The sequence below is a fragment of the Eptatretus burgeri genome, chromosome 2 (assembly GCF_056783735.1).
Source record: "Eptatretus burgeri isolate ZD-2024b chromosome 2, Ebu_testis_v1, whole genome shotgun sequence".
NCBI classification, from domain to species: domain Eukaryota; kingdom Metazoa; phylum Chordata; class Myxini; order Myxiniformes; family Myxinidae; genus Eptatretus; species Eptatretus burgeri.
In genome coordinates, this window is record NC_140962.1 from 27306346 (window position 1) to 27331137 (window position 24792).

The 24792-nt window shown below is 43.8% G+C and overlaps 1 protein-coding gene across 1 annotated transcript in view; it reads left to right on the plus strand.

Annotated features, from left to right (window-relative positions):
• Positions 1-2088: 2088 nt before the first annotated feature.
• Positions 2089-24792, plus strand: part of PEX19 (peroxisomal biogenesis factor 19) — a 47036-nt gene continuing 24332 nt past the window's right edge. The window contains exons 1-4 of the mRNA XM_085866554.1: positions 2089-2234; positions 7292-7443; positions 8583-8685; positions 12914-12948. Of these exons, the coding sequence (XP_085722680.1) occupies positions 2195-2234; positions 7292-7443; positions 8583-8685; positions 12914-12948 (330 nt within the window). The 5' untranslated portion in view covers positions 2089-2194. The remainder of the gene's footprint in view (positions 2235-7291; positions 7444-8582; positions 8686-12913; positions 12949-24792) is intronic.

Sequence of the window (24792 nt, forward strand, 5' to 3'; positions counted from 1 at the left end):
TTAACCGCCCGTCACCACAATTTGGGTCGGGGGATTAACCTTGGCCGGCCACCCCTGTGACAGTATGTTCTGTGGAAAAGGCAACTCAATTAATTTAAGTTTATACTGTGGGAAAGAAGCAGGCACCCTGGCAGTGTCCTCGCAACCTTCGACACTCACACCTGCCAAGTGGGGCTCAGATGAATCAAAGGAATGATGGACTGGGAGGAAAGAATTGTTGTGGTAAACGCTGATCAAAGCCACGTTCACACATCATCAAAGGCAAGCCAATGCAGCCTCCTTGACGCCAGACTTTGGAATGACCTTGTACAAGACAATAGGAGGCGAGCGCAGAGCCAAAGGAGGCAGGAGAGAGAACACGATGTAACCAGAGAGAAGCTACAGCGGAGTGCGCGGCAAGTCTAAGCTGTAGTTTGTTCGATAGATTGGGCTCAACAACAAAGAGGGTGCTGAGAGTGGCATGTCGACCACTGCCCTGAGTCGGTCAAGTTGCATCATTGTGGCTGCTGGTCGATCTTACCTGCTGGCCAGTTGGGTTGTCGAGGAACCCACGCAATGCTGCTGGTATCACAGAGCTGACGTCAAAGCAGACAAATCCTCTCTGGGGATATCAAAAAAGGAAAAAGCAAGTTCCTTATTCCTCATTCCTCTGCAATGCCAGATGCAACGTGGTCCTTAAAGGCGAGTAGTGGACTGGGTTCATCTGCTTTCTTCGGTGGTATGAAAGTCACCCTCTGGGGACTCGCAATGCAGCTGGCCAGTTGGACATCACTTTGTGTGTTCTCTTGCACTTATTGGAGCAACAAAGCCTGCTTCGAACGTGAACACAACCGACTTTAACATCAATTCGTGCCTTGCTGTGCGTCGTACGCCGGCTTCACCTGTTAAATAATAGATGGGACATATATTTGTCCGTCAGATTTTTCTGCCGTGCTCGCCATACGGATGCACGAAAGCAGCACGTACCAGTCCCATGGTGTAATCTATTTATAATTGCAGCAATCTGTGTGTGTGTGTCTGTGACTGCTGTTTCTCGACAACCACTGGTCCGATCTCATTGAAACTTGCCAGGTATATTGCTGGGGCCCTGTGGATGTGCCTTTTCAAGGTTTGATATTAATCGGACAAGTGGTTCTCAAGTTATGGCCATTTATTGACCAAACCAATGACAGTACACGGTGCTATGACGTCACGATTGATGTCACAATTTATTTTTATTTTTTTATTGTTTGCACGTACGGGCACGTGCACACACGTACGGGCATGCGAGAGCGAAGGAACGGCCTGTGTGGTTGTTGTTTCTGGCACGCAGTTTGAAAGTTTTTTTTTTTTTTTTGCATGTATGGCCACGCACGTACGGGCACGCAGTGTGTGTGTGTGTGTGTGTGTGTGTGTGTGTGTGTGTGTGTGTGTGTGTGTGTGTGTGTGTGTGTGTGTGTGTGTGTGTGTGTGTGTGTGTGTGTGTGTGTGTGTGTGTGTGTGTGTGTGTGTGTGTGTGTGTGTGTGTGTGTGTGTGTGTGTAACCGCTGTTTCTCGACAACCCCTCATCCGATCTAATTGAAACTTGCCACGTATATTGCTGGAGCCCTGTGGATGTGCCTTTTCAAGGTTTGATATTAAGCGGACAAGTGGTTCCCAAGTTCTGGCCATTTATTTACCAAACCAATGACAGGACACGGTGCTATGACATCACAATTGACGTCACAATTCTTTTTTTTTGCATGTACGGCCACGCACGTAAGGGCACGCACTGGTGTAAAGAAATCGTCTGACAACAACAATCACGTGTTTGGTTTTTATGGCAGAGAGTAGATAATGTGTTGCAATCCCCTATCCCAGTTCATAAAATCCATTATAATGGTAATTTTTTTTTTGTATAAATTTATGGCTGTGTAGTGATTTTGTAGCCGTCACGTTGGCTCCGAAACGCGACCCCACCGTCCAAATGTTTCCAGGCCGACTGGATTTTTTTTGTGCAGTGCGTAACGGCCAAAGCGGTATAGGTAGCAACGGTGACCATTGTGTTACTCGTTACTTCTCCCATGGTAGTATCACAGTCATTAAGCCTCCATGTAATATTACTCCCTGCCGGAAGACGAATAATAAATTTGAAAATATCATTTTAATATATCCGGGTTAACCCAAACATGGCCGAGGTGAAATCTTGAAATTCCCCAAAACGAGGCGACGCACGATGATGGCACAAGATGCGGAGTTGGATGAATTGCTCGAGAGTGAGGCTGTGTTTGTGTTTGTGTTTGTGTGTGTGTGTGTGTGATTGAGTTTGAGCTGTATTTTTACCTCATTGTCTGTGATATAATCTTGTCAATACATTTCACATGACTAGCAGTATTATCTGATGTTATTCTGTTTCAGTGATTCTTAACCTTGTTGAACATTTTGACCACTTTGAATGACCTGCAATCTTTGCCTTTTCCACATCTATTACAGTCATTTTGGGATTTGTGTTACTCCCACAATTTTAAGGCTGTTCGATGTTTTTTTTTTCTTCTACATATCCAAGCCACATCTATTTATTACGTACGCAAGTATTGCGGGAATTTAATGGTTCGGTTTTTTTTCTCTCAACATATCCAAGCCACATCTATTTATTACGTACGCAAATATTGCGGAAATTTAATGGTTCGATTTTTTTTCTCTACATATCCAAGCCACATCTATTTATTACGTACGCAAGTATTGCAGAAATTTAATGGTTGTGTACCCTCTCCCACCTATCCCCAACTCTCCCGTGTTGGCAGCAACAGACAGAACTCCTTCAGTTCACTCTCTCTTCTTCCTTCCTTGGTTAATGCATTTGTGACTTCTTCCCGCTGGTTGCATCACCACTGAGCTGTGGTTATCCAACTGATACAGAGTCATCCCATGCACGTTCGGACAGGAGTTTGTTTTAACATCCACTGATTGTGGTGGACGGGTCCTCAACTTGATGCCCCATCGTGTGCGGCCTTTCTGGCTGCTGGTTGCATCATTGGTTAGGAGCGCGGCTATGCCGCTGATGCAGTGCCCCTATTGCCAGTAGACTGGTGCTCATTTCGCCGACCTCGGAAGGATGACGGGCCGAGTCAAGCCCCTGGTGTTAATTCAGCGGCAAACAGGACTCTAACTCAGGACCCTAGGGTCCCAAGCCACCACCGTCACCACTAAGCCAACGCCAGGTTTCATCCTGAATGTGAAGCACCCAGATGGTAGTTTATAATTAGGTTGGGAATCGTACACGGTCTCGATAGCTCAAAGGCAACTGCGGTCTCTCTCGGCTATCCTGCCAGCCATTACATCCTCTTGGAGACACCGATTGAGGGATCTGTGTTTCCAATCACTCCCCTTTCTGAAATCCTTGTGATCTTTACGTTCCTATGATTGTTGGTTAATTGCTGCAAAGGATTTGAGCCGTTTGGTTCTTGTGGATCAATGGAATTTGAGTTCAATTTCACATTCGGGGATTTTCAACGTCGAACTTCCATTCTCCTATTTTGGCCTCGCAATATGTGGTGTTTTATACGGAGAGGGACGTAACGCTACATCTTGCATTTTTGTACATTCGGTGCAGACAAGATACCTGAAGGATCACATTCTCCCCAAGTTGTAACCACTTTAAGTTTTCTAAAACTGCCTTTTAGATCCTTCAAAATCTTTTAATTCTGAGAAGCATTCATTCCTAAGACAAATATTTAAAAATAGAACCACTGGACACTGGACACTGGACTAGCCTCATGTTGTAACCCAAGTTGGGTAGCATTCTGACTGTTGGTTCTAAAGAAGTTTTTTTTTTAAAGGGATTTATGGATTTTTCACAAAAATTGACCAAGTTGGCCATTTTGACACATTTCCTGTCATGTGATCGGCATGATCGCCACAATGTAACATCACGACCCTGTCCTAATGTTGAAACCCAAATTTGGTAGTATTGTTGTGGGCCGGGGGTCGGTGGCGAGGACGACCGCAAGACGGAGCAGTAGGGCCGTCTTCCACGGAACACCCGGAATCGAAAGGTCGTCAACCCAGATAACTCCGGAGTTGAGGGGTCGCTCAAAGGACCATAGTCGCCAATATTTCGACGGCATGAGGGAGGGTCCACTTGTGTCATTCCAATTTACCTAAGTACCCACGCCGTCTAACTACCAGGGTAGCCACACCCTCGGCTGACTTTGTCCGAACCAAGTCGCTGTTACCGACTCGGATCCGGCGTAACCGAGCGGAAGTTACCAAAGCCACACAGGACCAAATGAACAATTTACAGCACAAACGGCCTCACTCATTCTCAAGCCCGCACCGTGCTGGGTCAATGGAAGAAAACACGGACAACGAACTGGAACATTTAACAGGGGATTTATTTTACAATAATCGGGAAGGGTGACACAGAGCAGAGTTATTCCGAATAAAATGCAATGCACAATGAGCAATCAACACTTATACAATTCTACTTAAAGGATGGCGCCACCACAGACACGCACACACCAAAAGAAAACGGACCACACCGGGTCTTTATTTCGACCCTCGCAGCCAACGGGATAGACCGGCTGGAGGTCAGAGTTTGGCCAGGTAGCTGGCCGCCACGTGCGGTTACACCGACTCCAACCTACCACGGTGGGACTCGAACACACGACCCGGAATCCAACGAGCCCACGATCCTGGCTGCCACGACCACCACCACCACCACCACCACGACGAACCCCGGGAAAGACCACAGACCAAGACCACAGATGACGACTGCAGACCAAAAGACCAAAGAGCAAAGAGCGCAGACGAGGACGATGATGACTACTGACGCACACCAAGAGCAATGGCGACCCCTTTCGCCTCCGACAATTCCAACCCAACTCCAGCGAACACTCAGGGGAGCCCAGCGATTCTTATCCCTCCCCCAGACGGGGCGGGTGCCCGGTCCCCTGAGGTAATCATCTTTGACCTGATTGGACAGGATTTCGTGCTGGCCATCTGTGATTGGACAGGGGAGAACCCCCTCCTCTCCTGGGCGGAGTCGGTGTTCTGAGGTGAGGAAACCTCCGCCCACGTTCGTGGTCGAACGCACGTGGGCAATGGCGTCGATGTTGCGAAGAAGTGAAGGATTGATTTGTTGGCGTTGGGTATTGCAAAAATCTAACTAGAAGAAAGAAACTTGCAGCGCACGGACACTTATCAACCCATTAAACATAGGGGAGGGTTATAACTATAAACACATACTTATCGAAATCACTAAGCTGAGGGACTGCTGTCTGTTTGTGTGCAAGAGGCTTCCAAATCCGTAACAGTATTCTGACTGGTGGGTCTGGAGAAGATTTTTGAAAGAATTTACTAAGTCCGCCAAATTTAAGCCGGATCGGTCGAGCGGTTTGGATGGAGAAGTCAAAATAGGAGACGGACGGACAGACAGGGATGGTGGGTGCACAATGACAATACCTTATCTGGAATTCCAATTCCAGATAATTAAAAATAAACAAATATACCCTTTAAGAGTTGAAGGACTGGTAATGGGATGGCATTAAATTTCATGGGATAGGGCTCAGAACAAGAACAAGAACAAGAAGGACAACAACTCAGTCGCGGTTGAAGTACTGGCGGAATGCCATGACGTCATCCGACATGTCGAACGCTTTGAGAAAAGTGCTTTTGATTGAGCCATACAGAATAAATGTTGGAAGTACATTTAGATGGCCAAAGTAGATTTGTAATACATTGTTAATGATGTGTACAGACTTTGTTGACGATGTGCAAAGCGGTTAGATTGATTATCGACTCTGAAAGTCGGGGGAATTAACCACAGTACACAGTAATTTGAAGTGATGTTTTTTTTCTCATATATGTACTTTTAGAGAACAAGCAAAAACCTACTTTGGTGTTTATTTTCTGGGGAAGTGGGTGGTATCTGAATCGAATGTCCAGAGGTGGCCTGCCAATGAAGAGTTCCATTTTTAGCTCACCTGGACTTTAGCCTGGTGAGCTTATGCAATCGAGCAGGGTCCGTAGGTGAGTGCGAGTGACTCATTCAGTCAGTCAGTCCGCAGTCATTATCGCTTGAACCAAACACACGATTTTGATGAAACGAGACCACAACCTTCATCACCCATGATGTACCAAAGTTTGTTCATGACATTTAGAAAAATTGTGGTCCAAGGGGGAAAATGTGGGGGGGGGAGTGGCCCCCCAAAATATGTATTTGCTATAACATTGCTTCATTGATACATTTTGCTGATTCTGTCCCATGTTGACTTCCTCAGTATCATTATTCTACCAGGTGAGCACCCTGGGGTATTGCTCCTATTTTTAGCTCGCCTGTTCGAAGAACAGAGAGCTATAGCGATACCCTCGGCGTGAGCGTCAGCGTCAGCGTGAGCGTGAGCATCAGCGTCAGCGTGAAAATGTTAAAGTTTTTGGTGCAAGTTATTTCCTTTCTAATGTTTTTATCTATTATTTTATCACACTATATTGTTTTATCTATATATATATATATATCACTATATTGTTTTATCTATATAAAACACTATATGTTATATCTATTATTTTATCACACTATATTTTACTGATTACAATATACAAATACATATATTGCTTTGAAATTATTTGGATCAGACTTCACTGCAATGCTTTATAAAAAAATATTATTAGACGAGTCTTTTAAAAACGATAAATGTATAAACAGGTGAGCATTGGGTGGCTTTGACACCAACTCTCTGGTTATATAATGTTGTGAAACCGAGGTGAGCCCAATTGTTGCATTAAATTTACAGACATAGGTGAATCATTTTCACAAGAATGAAGAAAAGTTGTATTTCCTCCATGGCATATATTACACAGGCTGACAGAATGGCCCAGATGTACGCACAGTCGCACACTCACCTCAAAAGCTGTTTGGCCTGGGTTTGAATCCCGACCAAGCAAAAAACTGTCATTCTGGTGTTTCACAGGCAGGGTGATTCATCAACGTGTGTACCGTTGGATGGACATTAAGCCAGGTGTCCCATCCGCTGTCATTAGTTGGTTGATGTTAAAGATCCCACAGTGTCCTTTGCTAAGAGTAGGCGAGCTATCACCAACACCATGAGCAAATTTCAAATTCCTGCCATAACTATTCCTGGAAGGCAATGACAAACCATCCAGTATAACTCTTGCCAAAAAAACTGCTTCCGCAGCGCTGTGCTCTGTAACAGAGTATTGTACACCAGAATCTCATGCATATTTTTGTATATAATTTTATAATGCTGCCATTTTTGTTGTTTGATTTATCTTTTCTTAATATCCATTATTACTTCACTTGAACTTTGCTTTTCAGGCGCATTGGCAGATTTTGATTCATCCGATGGTCCTTCAGCTTCAGTTTCAGCTTCAGCTCCTCCACAAAATGTCCCACCCGTTAATTCAACGACTTCCAACTTCAGCCACACCCCAGGAAGTGAAGCTCTTCGAGATTTTCTCCCATTTGAGGTAGTTTTTGTGTCATTTGAGTGTCGTGGTTCACTTTAGGTTCAATTATGCATTCCACTTGATTTTCCTGAGGCACAGCATTTCCCATGTAGATTTTAAGACTGGAATTTATAGTTTGTTCATCATACCGGCACACAATGTCCTGATGTTTTAGAAAACACTCTTGAGTCTAATATCCGCATTAAATGCTGGCAAACAGGAGAGCCAGCATCGTGTCCACCCAAGGACCGTCCACTTCATCGTGTCCATAATCTACCAGGATACCAGTGTGCAATCTGATCCTATTCTGATGACAATTAAACCCAGATTAGACCGTGTCAGAGTTGAACATGTTACTAATCAGAACAACACTCAGTGGAGTGCATGCCTCCATCAGGCTGAATGATTTAAGTTTTGTATCCCACTCGTAGGCCAGATCTGGATCCGCACCTGAAGCGACATCTAATCGGCTTGTTCTCGTCGCCGACCCAACTCATCCAGCAAGTTTTGTCATAATGTCCACAACTTTTTTAGATAACCTACTCACAGACGAACAGAGACAGACAAACAAACAAGCAACCAAACAAATGGACAGAGGTGAAAACATAACCTCCGTCCATCTTCGGTGGCAGAAGTAATTAAATCTCCTTTACTAATTGAGATCAATGAGACCAACATGCTCATCTTTTTTTAGTGCCATTGTGTTTGACTACTCTGAAATTATTCTGGAGATGTCGTACAAATTCACAGAAAGTCACAAAGCATGGTCTGTTGTTGTCATGTCTGTCAGTATTAGAGTTTCGAATCCTGAGAAACAGATACCAGTTTTAAACAAGTTTGGACTTGTTTCTAATGAAACACAACATGATGTTATTTTGTTGCCTATTTTTTTTTTGTTCATATATTTAATATTTATATTTTTCTACTCGACAGGACGATACAACTCATTTAAATGATATTTTTTAAAGTTGCATAATTCAACAAAGTTACAATTTTTCTGCTTTCTTTGGACATTAACAATGTTATCTGATGTTTGTATCGATATGATTCCATACCCATACTTGAGCACTCTATGAAGCTTGAGATTCCTTTAAGTTACCCTTGCATTGCATCTTGCACAAGTTTTGCTTTGATTGACCATTCTGTATCACGGATCTCAGGGCTGGGAGGAGGTAGGAACAGAGCTTGAGCGGGTCATTTCGGATCTCCATGGAGAAGATCCTGCATTGGCCAACCAGCTTCGTCACCTGATCCAATGCGCAGGTCTGTCTTTTTCGCATTATCTTAAGCTCAGGAAGAAACTTTACATATTTTACATGCAGATCGAGTACATTAGAACACTCTATTGAATTTGAACGTGGTGTTGCAGCATGATGTAGCAATATGTGACTTTTGAAATGACGTACAGGTAGTAGCCAAAAAAATGGAAACGCTTGGATCAATGAGGGACACCATGCAACGACTTCCACACATGTGGCCCTTGTGTTAATTGAGCAAGTAACATCCCAGCATGCTTTGGGTCATGTATAAAAATGCTACACAGGTCTAGTTGCCTATAATTATGGCTAGCATGGCTGCACGTGGAGTTGGCCAATGGTTTGATGAGCATGACACTGATGTTATCCACATGTCATGGCCTTCTCCATAACCAGATCTGAACCCAATTGAGCATATATGGGATATTCTGGAATGATCGCTGAGAGCGTTTTCCACCTCCATCAAACAGGTGTGAGTTGATTGACTTTCTCATGGAAGAATGGTGCCGCGTCCCTCCTGCAGAATTCCAGACGCTGGTGGACTCTATGCCATGGCACATATAGGCTGTACTGGCTGCACGTGGTGGCCCAATGCCCCATTAAGTGACTTTACATTGGTGTTTCCATTTTTTTTTTCTCCACTGCCTGTATCAATGCCAAACGAGGCCGTGTGTGTGTGTGTGTGTGTGTGTGTGTGTGTGTGTGTGTGTGTGTGTGTGTGTGTGTGTGTGTGTGTGTGTGTGTGTGTGTGTGTGTGTGTGTGTGTGTGTGTGTTTACAATGACTTGCTTCAGTTCCCTGGGCACTTTCAACCTGTCATTTCTCGCACAAAATCTGAAATTCAAATAGTCTTTTTAACATTAATTTTCAGCATTTGGACAAGGAAGTGGCAATTTCCAAATAGTTTACCATAATTGTTCAGTTCCTTAGTGCAAATCGGAGCAAGCGTCGGCCATGGATGCATACACACACACACACACACACACACACGCACACACACACGCACACACACACACACACACACACACGCACACACGCACACACACACACACACACACACACACACACACACACACACACACACAGACACACACACATCCTTTTATCAATAGATGTAAAAACCTAGTGCAATTTATCTTATGGACCCAGCACGAAATTATATTTATAACAGCCCTCATGACTCCAATAGCTCCTTCCCCCTCCCAACATGATTAATAGTAAATATCATTTTAAACTTGCCCTGTACATTCCGAAGGTCCAATATGTCCGTTCCATCAGTGTTCAGAAGTACCTAATCCAGATATACACTGTCTATTCACTGGTAGCGATCCGTCAGGGGTTTGTGAGTCTCATGCCCGTCTGCTGCGCCAGTCCACATGGCCGGGAGTTTGTACCACGAGCAGCTGCCCTTTCAATGAGCTGAGAAAGTTCTCAAAGTCTTTCGTTGTGCAGAGTCATAGCCCTTTCTCTTGGGTACTTTTCCCAGTATTTTCGGTTTCCTTCAGAAGCTTTGTGAGCCATTTTAAACAACAATCCTTATCTCGCACGCATGATATACTTTATGGAGCCTTGACCGCCGCAGTTTCCAGGGGTTTCTATGCAGCGCACTGATCATTCTCCGGTGAATTATATAATTTTGAAAGTCGTATATTGCTTAGGTCGGTGGTTCCCAACCTGTGGTCTGCAGACCCATGCCATTGACTGCGGTCTGTGGAGAGAAAAAAAACAGCAGCCTCCCCACACTACCAAATGATGTCGCATGCTGTGATTTGCTACATGTCAGAACAACCTTTCGTAGGTTCATCATGCTTGCATCGTAATTTTGTCACTGATGGTTGTATGTCAGTCATTAAGATATTGTGACGTCCACGGGACTTGAACAGTCCCGCCAACGTAGAATGAGCCGAAACGATGGAGGCGGTTTATTTATTTATAACCCAAACATGGCGGTTCTAATCGCTCTACCACAAACGGGACGAGGAAGGTGGCACGAGTCGCTTTTCACTGAGTTGATGATGTTTATTTGTTTTTATTATTAACCAGAAATAACCAGACTCGGCAAGAAAAGAGATCCGGGGCGATTCGACGGGATGGTGTGGGATCAGGCTTGGGGAAAACACATAATTCCAATGAATATACAATTCTCAAACCCTCTAAGGCGCCAAGTACACACACACACACACACACACACACACACACACACACACACACACACACACACACACACACACACACACACACACACACACACACACACACACCGTAGCTACTTCTGGTGGTCAAGCTGGACCGTGGTGTGGACGCAACTGTCCCTGGATTGGCGTCAGACGAGCTGGCCTTGCTCTCGTCAGGGGGGCAGGAGAAACTGTGGTGCTGTCGACCTCCTGGTCTTGGCCCAAGTCCGCTCACAGCCGCCAGGGAACCAGTTCTGGCGCCAAATTGCGAGCAGGAGAGGGAGGCAGGTCCGCCCGCCGTTCGACCCCGTACTCCGAGTCAGCAGAACCCCAGAGCCAACCAAGGTGAGGCACGAGGCTCAGCAAGGCTCCACGACACGCTGAAGAACACGATCGAATCAGCACAACAACAAGTACGCTCTCCGCACAACAGCCTCCACACCAAAAAAACACGATCTTTTCGTCCCGATCTTCTTCCTCTTCCTTTTCAACCCCGAACAGAACCTTTTTATCCTCCCGTCCTCGTCACTTCCAATCGAGCCGTTTTATTGGCCCACCGCCGTCGCCTTCTGCCAATCGTGATCACGGGGCGGAGCCATCCGCAGCCCTGTCCTGTGACGTCACGGCCAGCCTCCAGGGACTACTAAAAGGGGTTTACGCAGACACACTTACCCTATCCCGTGTCCCTATCTAATTACGTGACAATTATCATTTCCCCCTTGAAGAAATGAACATTTACTCGACAACTTATCACCACTGAATTGCTACTTATTACATCGAGATCCTGGTAAACTCGAACAGCATGGCATACCTAATTAAACATCCTAATTACCCTTTGAATGCATACCCCCCCCCCTCAAACGTAACAATATGTCACGATGTCTTACTTTGTGGTCTGCAAATATTTTGGAGTTTTTAGAAGTGGGTCTGCATATCCACAAAGGTTGAGAATCACTGGCTTCAGTGATAACTCCAACCAAATTTGATTCCCTCACCCCTCTCCCCACCCCATCCTCCCGGCTCCCTTTCCTCCCAAATGTCGTTACATTTTGACGACTCGTAGTCAGATTTTAACTGTTCTTGATCTTGTACTTCAGCTGACTAATTTAAGAGGGTTCACTATTATTATACACTCACTTTTTTGGGGTTTATATGTCGATTGTGGGATTATCACTTCCAGGTGCCTTCCTTTCCACAAGGTTCCACATTATAACTTATCCATTAGTAATTATGAAGTTTAACAAACCATTTACTGTCCTGAACAGGTGAGGCATAAACCTGGTCATACCATCAGGTTATTATTGACAGATGAATACTGAAGCTCCCCTTGTATTCATTGGAATAATTGGAGAGTAAAGAACCCTTTTCTTACCAAACACTCCTTTTTTATAGGCTCTCTGCAGAGTACTCTTCGCTACGAAATCCTTAGGTGTGTGACCATTTAAAAATTTATCCAAGGCTTATGCTACAACAAATTATGAGTTTATTTTCCTTTGTTGTGGAATTGCAATGAGGTTTAAAAAAAATATGGCATCTTTTTCGGTGTCATTTTTATTTTATTTTATTTTCCTCTCGATGGATATGGCACAGTTTGTACAAATGCACCCTGAAGGATAACAGCTCTTAGCCACGTGATCATGAGTATCATCTTAGTTATCCTTTATTCAAAGGCATGCTTAACCAACAGATGTAGCCAATTTAAATAGTTTGAATATTGTTTGAATGATTCGACTTGCATCGACTCAAATGTATGGACATGTAATCCATTGGTTACGAGTCAGCAAATGCTGGATCAAAAATATTTTTCCTTTGTTATCTGTCTTGCACAATCGACCTGTTTTAACTATATTAGAGACAAAGTTTGACAAGATTATAATCTTGCAAAAATAATTATTATTAGCAAAAACAGCATTGAGTGAATAAATCATTTTTGGGGTAAATGATCTTGACAACATTCCGATAAAAGATTTTGTTTTGAAGGGAGTCTGCCACACTGTGTTTATTTTGATGTGGTATTCACACAGCAGAACCCATTATCACTTTTCTCTTTTCTGTTTACCAGGTGATCGAACGGAGGACGATTTGGAATCTGACCCGGTACTATATTTACCATCTCCTGTCATTGGGTTAGAGGGATTAGGGAAGTGGAGGTTGCTGGCAGAGGGGTGGTGAAACCTGTATTATGTGGTTATCCCTTTCATGTTATTCATAGTCCTTTAAGTCATTAAACGATTTTGCAAACTTACACTAGCGAACAAAAATTGTCTCCAAGTCCTTCATGGTAATTGAAATATGTTTCATACTTGCTTCTTATGATGTGCTCAAACTCAAGTGCAAGTTATGAAAGATTTTCGTAAAATTTATTTTTGCCCAACCATCTTTTGAAAATGATCCGCATGGATAGAATTTGCTGCAAAAGGCAGGTAACTTCATAATACTATTTTTAGTTTTGTATGCGGTACATTTTGCAATACTTTTCATGAGATATTTGTCGACTTGCTGTATTGGTGATTGCAGTTAGCATTAATGAAAGCAATCTATAAGATGTTGATATACACGCTCACTGTTATTCGACTGGGATTTCATTATGAATTCGGTCTGCTAATTGTATCGTTGCTGAGGCTCCCTTCTGACCATAGACACAACATACATATAGCTTTAATTCAAGAAACCAAACACGCATCAACCACCCGAACACCAAAGTTTTTTTTTTAATTACACTCCATTTAGAACAGACACACCACACGGTCTGGGAGGATGCCTCACTCACCCTTGTACACAGGGACATTTCTTTTACTGATGCAACAACTCGAACTGAATCAGCACTACCCGTGGCTGACAAGACCACCAAAATAGCCTCGATTAAAACTATAATGGGCACTCAGTAGAGCGCACACCTCTGTCAAGCTGAACAGTTTACGTTTTGTATTGCACTGATGGACTGGATATGCTGACCTGAACAAAAATCAAATTGGCTTGTTATTGTCACCTACCCAACTCATCCACAAAGTTTTGTCATAATCCATCCTCAACTTTTTGAAATATCATGCTATATCATTTTTGGCCCTATCTCTCAATGGTGAAGAATCACTTAAAAAAAATTCTCGTATCCGGATCTTCACCAAAATCTAATCAATTCCTCCTTGTCACACACCCAACCTGTCCACCAGGTTTCATCGAAATACGTACATAACCTTTTGAGATATCCTGCTGACAGACAAACCGGTAGGTGGCGATGGGTCGCCGAGCATGGAAACTATAAGATATAGAGCAAAATGGATGTCATATAGCGGAGAGGGAATCACCTTGAAGATTATGCATATCACATCTCATCCAGTTCCATCGACTGATGACTACTGATAACTATCTACTGATAACTATCATCTACTGATAGTAGAGTTCCATCTACTGATGATCCATTTGAATGAAAAGTACCGAAAATGCAGTTTGAAATCGGAAATCCCCAAAGTTCGAGGGGGTGCTGTGGGTAAACAAAGATCAAAATCAAAAATCCGGCTTGATCGTTTGTGCACAATGTATTCCAGACGATTAGTGTGAATTTTCATGACCATCCGACCATAACCCTAGGAGGAGTAGCATTTGGTGCGAAGGCACCTCCAGCTCTCGCATATTATCGATTTTTTTTTTTCACTAATTGACCTTTGACCCCTGACCTAAGCAAAATCGTCAATATGTCCTGAGGAAAAGTTGTAGTACTCATTGAGTACCATGAATCTGCAAAGTTTCATTCGTATCAATGTACTCACCTGGTCGCTAGGGGGCCTTCAATTTTCACGCATACCCGAATTGTAGGGGGCGCTGCGGGTAAAGTATTCCATATATCACAAAAACCGGAATATATTTGACAGATCATCACCTGTAGATCATTCGTGCCAAATTTCATAACCCTACGTGGGATAATGGCTTTCGGAATTGATTTTGCGTGAATGGTACCGATTTTCAAGGTTTTTCAGTTGTTGCTAGGGAACCAAAGCATCCCAAGCAACCATCACAATTACCAAAACACGAGGTCATAAGATGACCCCATGGGTCTACCACCCGAGTTTGGTCAAAATCGGCCCACGTTTACGACCAATTATGCTGATGACAAACAAACAGACAGAATTACTGACAATAAGGGTCACTTATTTCGGCGACCCAATACATACTTGCAAAATCCACATCCCACCCATGAAAAAAAAAGAAGAAAAGTTGCCATGGACACATTAAACTGTCCATTTTTTTTGTATACTTAGTCAAGGCTCATATAAGAGCGAACACCGAACATATAACAAAGGGAGCAGGAGACAAGAGGGGGAAAGAGAAGGAAGCACAACAACAGTAGAGCACAGGGACATCAGATCTGTGAAGGAAAGAGGGAAGAGGCGGGGTACACGAGGTAAACAAAATGGATGCTGCAGGGACTTTTCAGTAAAGAAAACAGGGAATTTGAAGGAGGTGGGTTTGGGGTGGGTTAATGGGTAGAAAAGATCATGGTTTGGATGGTGGTGAACAGCTGTTTAAATAACCTGGAGGGAAGAGTGGGATTGAAGAGAGTGTGGGAGCTTGTTCCAGATGTGGGGAAAAAGAGGAATGAAAGAGTGAAGGTGAGCAGTGATTTGTGATTTTTGGCAGTTTCACAAGAAGAGGGTTGCTGGCACACCTTGAGCACACTGCAGGAATATTAAGGGGACAGAGCACAGACAGACCAGGAGGTGCAATGCCTGAGAGGAGTCGGTAGAAGATAGAAAGACCACTGACCTACCTGCAGTGAGAGAGTGAAAGACCCAAAGACTCTGCTTCATTATGGGAGATACCAATGATCCTAAAAGCCTTGGTTTCCACAGCATAAAGCCGAGCGAGGTGTGAGGCAGTAACACCAGCCCAGAGGGGAAAGCAGTACTCCATAAAACTGCGGATCAAAGCTTTGTATGTGGTTAAGAGCTCAGGTGTGCCAGGAAAGTACTTTGCATGATGGAGGAAGGAGTTTTATTAAGATTAATATTTATGATCTTGATCAAAGCTCAAGTCATTTGGATGAAAATTGATGATTTTTTAAAGTTTGGCCTTGAATTGACCTTTGACATTTTGACCTCAATTGTTGGTTTCCCAATTCAGTGACCCAATATGCAAATCCTGTTTAACTTTCAAGTCAATCGGATGAAAACTTATTTTAGAAATTTGACCTTGAGATGACCTTTAACCTCAAAATCAAGAGACTTCTCAGTCGTGACGACCTCTACAACTTGGTAAAGTTTCATGACGATCGGTTTGGAATTGTGACCTAGAGGTGATTGACAGGCAAACAAATGAAATAACAAAGTGTCAAGAGGTCGCCTAACAGGTATGATGAAAACCATGCAAATGACGTCACTGTCACTGTCACCTTGACCTTTGACATGCACAGTCAAAAAAAGATTGACAGCCTCACTTTGTCCTTCGGAATCCTCTGGTGAAGTTTGATGAAGACAGCTGAAAGCGTTTGCGAGTTATTGCACTCAGTAAATACTGAGCCGTGCCGTGCCGAGCTACTAACAAACGAGACACACCGACATACTGTATAACAAAAATTTTCAATGTTCGTCATAACAAAGTCGACCGACAAATCTACTTGAAATATCTTTGATTTTGCAAGAAACAAACGGGTGAAAACATAACTTCCCTCCACCTTTGGTGGCAGAAGTAAATGATCTCTGATGTTTAAATACAATATCACCCAGTTAATATAACAACAAAATCAACAAAACTGGCAACATGCAACAAATCTTGAGGCTTTAAAATTAAATCCAAACAACTTTGGTCAACAAAAACGTTCATACATCCAGCAATACCTCAACCCTAACTGTTTGAAGCACCATCCAACACCATTCCGACAAACAACCAACAAGCCAACGTCATTAAATATCACTCGCACAACCTACGGACACTTGCAGAGGCAATAGACGTATAATCGAACAAACACTCAAAATCAAAGGAAACTGTGATGAAGTTCCTCTTTTTAAATGAGAACAAATATCAGCCACTACGAGAAAACGTAAAAAAAAAAAGGACCACTGGACCTGTAGCTTATCTGGGTCCTGGCCTAATGCAACCCAAATTTGATAGCATTCTGACTGTTGGGTTTGGAAAGGAAGACTTTGGAAGGAATTTGCACAACCGCCATTTTGGCACACTGCTGTACACGTAATCGGCATGGCCTCCGCAATTTAACGTCAGGATCTTGTCCTAATGTAGTAACCAAAATTTGGTAGCATTCTGATTGGTGGGTTTGGAGAAGGAGATTTTAAAAGGAATTTATGATGTCAGCCATTTTGACCGACTTCATCACGTGACCACAATGAGGAGGAGCTCCTTGTGAGCGGACGAAGGGTGGAGGAGCTCTTTATGAGACAACTGCCATCCATTTCTAGTGCCCAACGGTGTCTGCGGATGTCCTCTTGCAGTTGGGTTACTTTTTTTAGGAGATTGGTGGCAGAATTTGCACTCTGGCCAACCGTAAAACACTTCATTCCACAAAACCCACAAATGTAAGAAAATCTGAAAACGCACTCCGTGGGAGTACCTCCTGTGCTGCTGCCCTCCGCAGGGCAGCTCACCTGGATGATGGGATTGGTGCAAAGCCTTTGGGACCCCCACTCTTTGATGATGGGAGGGAAACCACGGGGTAACATTCCCGGGTCAGATTGTGGGAGAGTGTGTCGGAGTGGTGCTGAGGTGTTGTCCACCGGACGGTGGTCTCCTTGGGTTAACCTGAGGCAGTCCCTTCAGGTGGGTGCTGGAATGTCCCATCTCGAAGAGAGGATGATCACCTGTCTCTGTTGTCATCTGAGCTCAAGCGTTTGAATATAGGTATTGCAGCACTCTCTGAGGTTTGGAGACTGGATAGTGGTGAGATCATGCTGGGTGGTTATACCTACTATTGGCCTGGTTGCTCTGATGGTTACCATGCCCAAGGAGTTGCTGTAGCTATGTCTAATAAGCTGACTCCAATGATAATTGAGGTAACACCGGTCAATGAGTGCATTATGAGACCAAGGATTTGTCACTCCTTGGGTGTCATTTCCCTTGTTTCTGTATATGCTGTGACTGAGGCGAGTGATTTCACCGTGAAGTCATTGTCTGCCGCACTCTAGTCTGTGGTTGATCAGTGCCTTAGGCGAGATACGCTTCTGGTCTTGGGGATTTCAATGCATTGACTGGAACTTATAGGGATGGTTATGAGAGTGTGGTGGTCCCCATGGGTCTGAAACTGTGAACTAGAATTGCACCAAGTTCCTTGACTTTTCAAGAAGTCATGGACTTAGGGTAGGTGGTTCATGGTTTCAGCACCCACAGGCTCATCGCTGGACTTGCTATTCCAACGCTGCCGGTGTGGCAAAGGAGATTAACTCTGTGCTCGTTGATGGTCGCAGGAGGATGATCCAGAACTGCAGGGTCTACCGGAGTGCTCAGTTCCTCAATACCGACCACAGGCTTGTTGTCGCAACTCTGAAGTTGCAGATTAAATCCGGGAGAATGGCACCATCCCAGCTGAGGCTGGATGTTGGCGATCTCAAGGATGAGAAGGTGGCTGAGGAGTTTGCGAACATGCTGAGTGGGAATTTGGGGGTCTGGGGGCTTTTGGGGAATCCTGAAGAGTTGTGGAGTGTCTTCAAGATCACCATCCTTGATGTTGCCGGGGGATGTCTTGGAATTCACCAGAGGGTGAAGAAGAATTTTGTCTCTCGAGGGACACTGGATACCATTGACTGGAGTCGCAGGGCCAAGCTTAATGGCAGAGCTGAGCTGTTCAGGGAGCTGTGGCGTAAAACTGAATGTGCGCTAATGGTGGACAAGGAGGCTGATGTGCGAGGAATCTGTGAGTGGAGCATCACCTGTGGTCAAGTGATTCTCGTCCTGCTTCCAGGGGAAGTTGCGCATTGCGTTCCTCTCAGCCCATCCATTCCTCGGTGAACTGCAGTTAGAGCGGAGGGTGGTGGGCTCTTGACAGAGGAAGCTGAAGTGAACACCTGCTGGGCCGGTTACTTTGAGCGGCTCTACCAGGCTGATCCACCAGCTGTCGAGTTGGATGTCAGGGATGTGACTATCCCTATTGCTAACCCTCCAATCAACTGTGATCCACCTTCATTTGTGGAAACACATGGTGCGGTGGACCGGTTGAAATGGGGGTAAAGTTCCTGGGATCTGTGGCATACACGCTGAACTTTTCATGGCTGATGAAAATGCTGCACTCATGTCGTTGCATGCAGTTCTTTGCTCTGCCTGGAACACAGGCATCAGCCCAACTGACTCGAAGAATGGCCTTATTGTCCCTCTCTGGAAAGGGAAGGGTGATCACCAGGACTGCAACAACTACTGAGGGGTGATGCTGCTCTCAGTGCTGGGCAAGGTCTTTGCACGGATAATTATTGATAGGGTTGCCACCATTTGCTTGAGCACCAGTGTCCAGAGCAGTCAGGCTTTACACCAAAGAGGTCAACGATTGAACGTATCCTTGCTCTTCGAGTCTTCAGCGAACGCAGACGAGAGTTTTGGCAGGGGCTCTTTGCAGCCTATGTTGATCTCTACAAAGCGTTCGATTCGGTGAATCGGGATTCCCTTTGGAGGATTCTCGGTCTTCGTGGGTTGCCACCAAATCTGATCAATCTGATGTCTAAGCTATACTTTGGTACTGAGAGTGCTGTGAGATGTGGTGATACCATCTCTGACTTATTTCCAGTTGTTACTGGAGTTCCTTAGGGGTATGTCCTGCCCCCCACACTTTTCAGCACTTGTACGGACTGGATTCTAGGAAGGTTGTCGGAGAGATCATGCTGTGGTGCATCATTTGGGATTGTCAAGAATCTGACCTTGATTTCGCAGATGATGCAGTCATCTTTGCTGATACTGGCTATCCTTTTGGGGCCCTCAAGGTGCTGAATGAGGAGTTGGAGACCCTGGGATTACGGTTTCCCCTGGTCAAAACGAAGATCCAGGCTTTCAATGACATCTTGGATGCTGCTATTTTGTCTGCACCTGTTTGTGGTGAGGATGTTGAGGTAATGGAGAGATTCACTTCCCTTGACAGTGGTATTCATGTCTCCAATGGTTGTGAGCCAGAGGTCAATCGACATCTGGGTTGGGCTTGGGAAGTCATGGATTCACTGGATTGTGGGGTGTGTCGCTGCCGGTACCTGTGCAGGAGGACAAAAGTCAGAGTCTTCAGGTCCTTGGTGCTTCCAGCCTTGCTCTACGGATGTGACCGGGGATCTAAGACAGAGACTTAATTCCTTTGGTACCAGGTCTCTTCAGAGAATCCTCGGCCATTGCTGGTCAGACTTTGTGTCCAGCGAGTGGTTGCTGAGAGAGAGACTCAAATGAGATTTGTTACCTGCATAGTTCGTGAGCATCAGCTGCGGCTGTATGGACATGTGGCTCGTTTTCCTGATGCTGTTCCTGCTCACCAGATACTCTCAGCGAGGGAGCCTCATGAGTGGAGGAGGCCAATGGGCCGAACACGTGCCTCGTGTTTGCAGAAGGTTGATCGGCATCTCAAGGAGACGGGGATAGGCCAGGCATCTGCCTGGGGGATGGCCAGACGGAGGCCCTTGGAGTACCGGTGGAAAGTGGACACAGTGATTCGCTGCTCCGGCACATTCTCCCATACTTTACCTGACCTGGCAGACACTATGGATAAACAGTCCCTCTGGGAACAGTGCATGAGGTCGAGCAGGGAATGCATTAAATCATATAGCTCAATGAAGCTGGTTAATTTTGTCATGGTCCTAAATTTTTTGTTCACTCAATATAATTCTCCAAACAGGAGAAAAAGATGTTTAATGCTTTGGAAATTACACATTTTCTTGTGTATATATGATGGAGGGAACATATTCTTGCTTGCATAAAGTATATAGGTATATCAGCTTAGTTGTAAGACTCGTTATTTCTTTAAATTATCAGATTTCATAACAGAGTTCGACACACATTTAGTCCCGACGATTTCCGATCCTAAAAAGCGAAATAATATTTCGATTATATATTTTTGCTTTGATTATAAAGTTTAATGCTTTGGAAATTTCACATTTTCTTGTGCATCTTGAGAGAAGGAGGAAACATGGCCTTGTCGCCCGTGAAATAAACATTGCAGAGAATCCACCATCTTGCTTGCTTGTCTGTGCATGTGTCGCGTGGTACATCGGTTCGGGGTCCACACAAACATTGTTACTTTTTTTTTGGTTTAAACGTCCTTTTTTCACCAGATTTGCTTTGATTCCCAAAAGAGCAGCTTACGAACCCTCTGAAAATATCGACGCAGATCTGGCAGACGCTATGGACAGGCAGTCCCTCTGGGGGACAGGGCATGAGGTCTCGCATTGATTACACTAAATCATACAGCTTTATGGAGCTCATTAATTTTGTTACGTTCCGAAATGTTTTGTTCACTCAATATAATTCTCCAAACAGGAGAAAAAGATGTTTAATGCTTTGGAAATTACACATTTTCTTGTGTATATATGATGGAGGGAACATATTCTTGCTTGCATAAAGTATATAGGTATATCAGCTTAGTTGTAAGACTCGTTATTTCTTTAAATTATCAGATTTCATAACAGAGTTCGACACACATTTAGTCCCGACGATTTCCGATCCTAAAAAGCGAAATAATATTTCGATTATATATTTTAATTAGCCCGTGAGAGTAGATCGTAGAAAATCCCATCGTATCGTGCATTAAATGACTCCAAGCTCCGAATTTGAAGACGAGTGCTTACAAAAGCGATGTATACAGCGATTTGGAGCGATGATGAACAGGCATTCGATAACATGAGTGAGGAAAGTAAAAAATATACTTTATTGTTAGAAATTGTTTTGGTCTGTTCCAAGTCAAGGCATGGTTGAGCAGGCCAAAAACACATGGTGGCTTCAGACCCCAGCGAGGTTACCCAGGAAACTCCTTGAGATCCCAGAGAGCAAGTTGGCTGAGGATTGCCTAATGAAGGATATAAGTAAATAAGGCCGTTGATTATCTTCAAAAGGGGTGTTTTAATTGATCCAAACATCCAATTTTCAGTGTTGCACTTCCTTGGAGTTTTCTTACCATGCATGTAAAGTTTCAGGCGGCTAGATTTTATGGTTTTGGAGTTGTGGCGGACACGCACACGCACACACACACTTATTAGTAGAGATTATGAATGAATATATCTATCTGTTTTGTATGCATGTTCAGCTCATAACTTTTGAATTCCCCCCCACCCCCAGCCCCATATTCTGAAAATTACCATTGTACTATAGACCGATGTGACATGTGATGCTCTCAACGATGTCTTCATTGTCATGAAGAAGAGAAATAGAGAATTTTGGCTCCACATTTATTTGTTAAATTTTGAGGTTTTCTTTAATGCTTGTAAAATACCACAACAGTCCCTACTTGCCCGTTATTATCTCTGCCACCGAAGGTGAAGGAGGATATGTTTTTACCCCTCTGTGTTGGGTCGCCGAAATAGGTGACCCTTATTGTCAGTAATTGTCTGTTTGTTTGGATGTTTGTTCGTTTGTCATCAGCATAATTGGTAGTAAACGTGGGCGGATTTTGACCAAACTCGGGTGGTAGGTAAATCTTATGACCTAGTGCTTTGGAAATTGTGATGGTTGCTCTGGACGCTTTGGTTCCCTAGCAACAACAGAAAAACCTTCAAAATCGGTACCGTTCACGCGAAATCAATTCCAAACACCATTATTCCACGTAGGGTTATGCAATTTGGCACGAATGATCTACAGGTGATGCTCTATAAAATATATTCCGGTTTTTGTGATATATGGAATACTTTACCCACAGTGCCCCCTACAATTAGGGTATGCGCGAAAATTGGCGAAAATTGAAGGCCCCCTAGCGACCAGGTGGGTGCATCGATACAAATGAAACTTTGCAGGTTCATGGTACTCAATGAGTACTACAACTTTGCCTCAGGACATATTGACCGATTTCGCTTCGGTCAGGGGTCAAAGGTGAATTGGTGCAAAAATCGATAATATGTGAGAGCTGGAAGTGCCTTCGCGCCAAATGCTACTCCTCCTCGGATTATGGTCGGATGGTCATGAAAATTCACACCAATCGTCTGGAATACATTGTGCACAAACGATCGAGCCGGATTTTCGATTTAGATCTTTGTTCACCCACAGCACCCCCTCGAACTTTGAGGATTTCCGATTTCAAACCGCATTTTCGGTACTTTTCATTCAAATAGATACCGAGTAGTTATCAGTAGATGGAACTGGATGAGATTTGATATGCATAATCTTAAGGTGATTCCCTATCCGCTATATGACATCCATTTTGCTCTATATCTTATAGTTTCCATGCTCAGCGACCCATCGCCGCCTACCGGCTTGTCTGTCTGTCTGTGTGCAGGATATCTCAAAAAGTTGTGGATGGATCCGGATTAAATTGGTGGTCAGGTTTGGTGTGTGGCAAGGATGAACTGATTAGATTTTGGTGAAGAACTAGATCCGGATCTGACTCCTAGAATTTTTGAAGTGATTAATTATTCACCATTGAGAGATAGGGCTAAACTTGCATATAGCATGATATCTCAAAAAGTTGTGGATGGATTCGGATGAAACTTGGTGGACAGGTTCGGTGTGTGACAAGGAAGAATTGTTTTGATTTTGGTGAAGATCCGAGTCCAGATCTGGATATGAGAATTATTTAATTGTTATTTTAAAAGTGATTCTTCACCATTGAGAGAAAGGGCCAAAACGATATATAGCATGATATTTCAAAAATGTATTGGGCCAGATATGTTCTCGTGGATCAGGCATGACGTGGTGGAGGTATGCTCTCTACCAAGTGCCCTTGTAGTCTCTGTTTGTTTTTTCAGATGGATCATGAGCAGAGAGTAAATATAGAAACAAGAAGACGTCATGCAGAGCACGATACTTACAAAATCCATAAAACAAATTTGACTTCAAAAATAATTTGTGGTTGAATTCAATGACCAAAGATGCAACAAATTTCAAGTGAATCTGATGAAAATTGACAATTTTAGAAAGTCGGCCTATGTTGACCTTTTGGCCTATGTGGACCTCCAAAATAAGTGGTGGTTGAATTCAGTGACCTGAAATGTAAATCCTCTTCAAATTTCAAGTCAATCGGATGAAAATTGAGGATTTTAGAAATCTCACCGAAGTTGTTGACCTTTGTCCTTTGTTGACTTTTGACCTTTTGACCTCAAAAACAACAGGCTTCTTCGTTGTGACAAGCTCTATCATGTGTTGAAGTTTCGTGAAGATCGGTTTTAAATTGTGACCTGCAGGCGATAAACAGACAGAATCATAAAATCGACTAATTAATATACTTGAAAAATCTTCGAATTTGCAAGTAACAAATCTGCATAAATATTTTCAAGTGTGTGTTTGTTTGTGTATTTCTTTGTTTGTTTGTGTGTTCAGCCACCAAAGCACGTCCATCCTTGACGTCCATTTTGAAGCTACCAAAGGCAACTATAAAATGTGTATTGGAATGTGGAGTCAGGTAGTGCTGCCGCTGACCCGCAGGCAAAATATAGCCACCATGAGGCCAATAACTCCATCGCTTGTGAATGTCCAACATGTCCCAAAACCACCGCCGGGAAAAGCTCACCCAGTTGGGCATCGACGGGTGTCTTCCCCCCCCCCACTCCTCCACCCTCCGCGGGCAGTGCTGGGTTGCCCCTGCAACTAAACTAAAACTAAATAACTCACTAAATAACTAAAAAACTAATAAATAAAAATAAATAAATAACTGCAATAACTAAAACTGAACTACAATATTGTGAAAAAGATCTGTTTCGGTCATAAATTTGTTTTCGCCAAATATGTTCTTACAAAAGTAAAGGACTATCGGACCTCGACATTCGCGGACCCCGCGTATTCGCAGTTCATAAAATGTGACCTGCTTCTACATTTGCGTTTTCACGGTTTTTC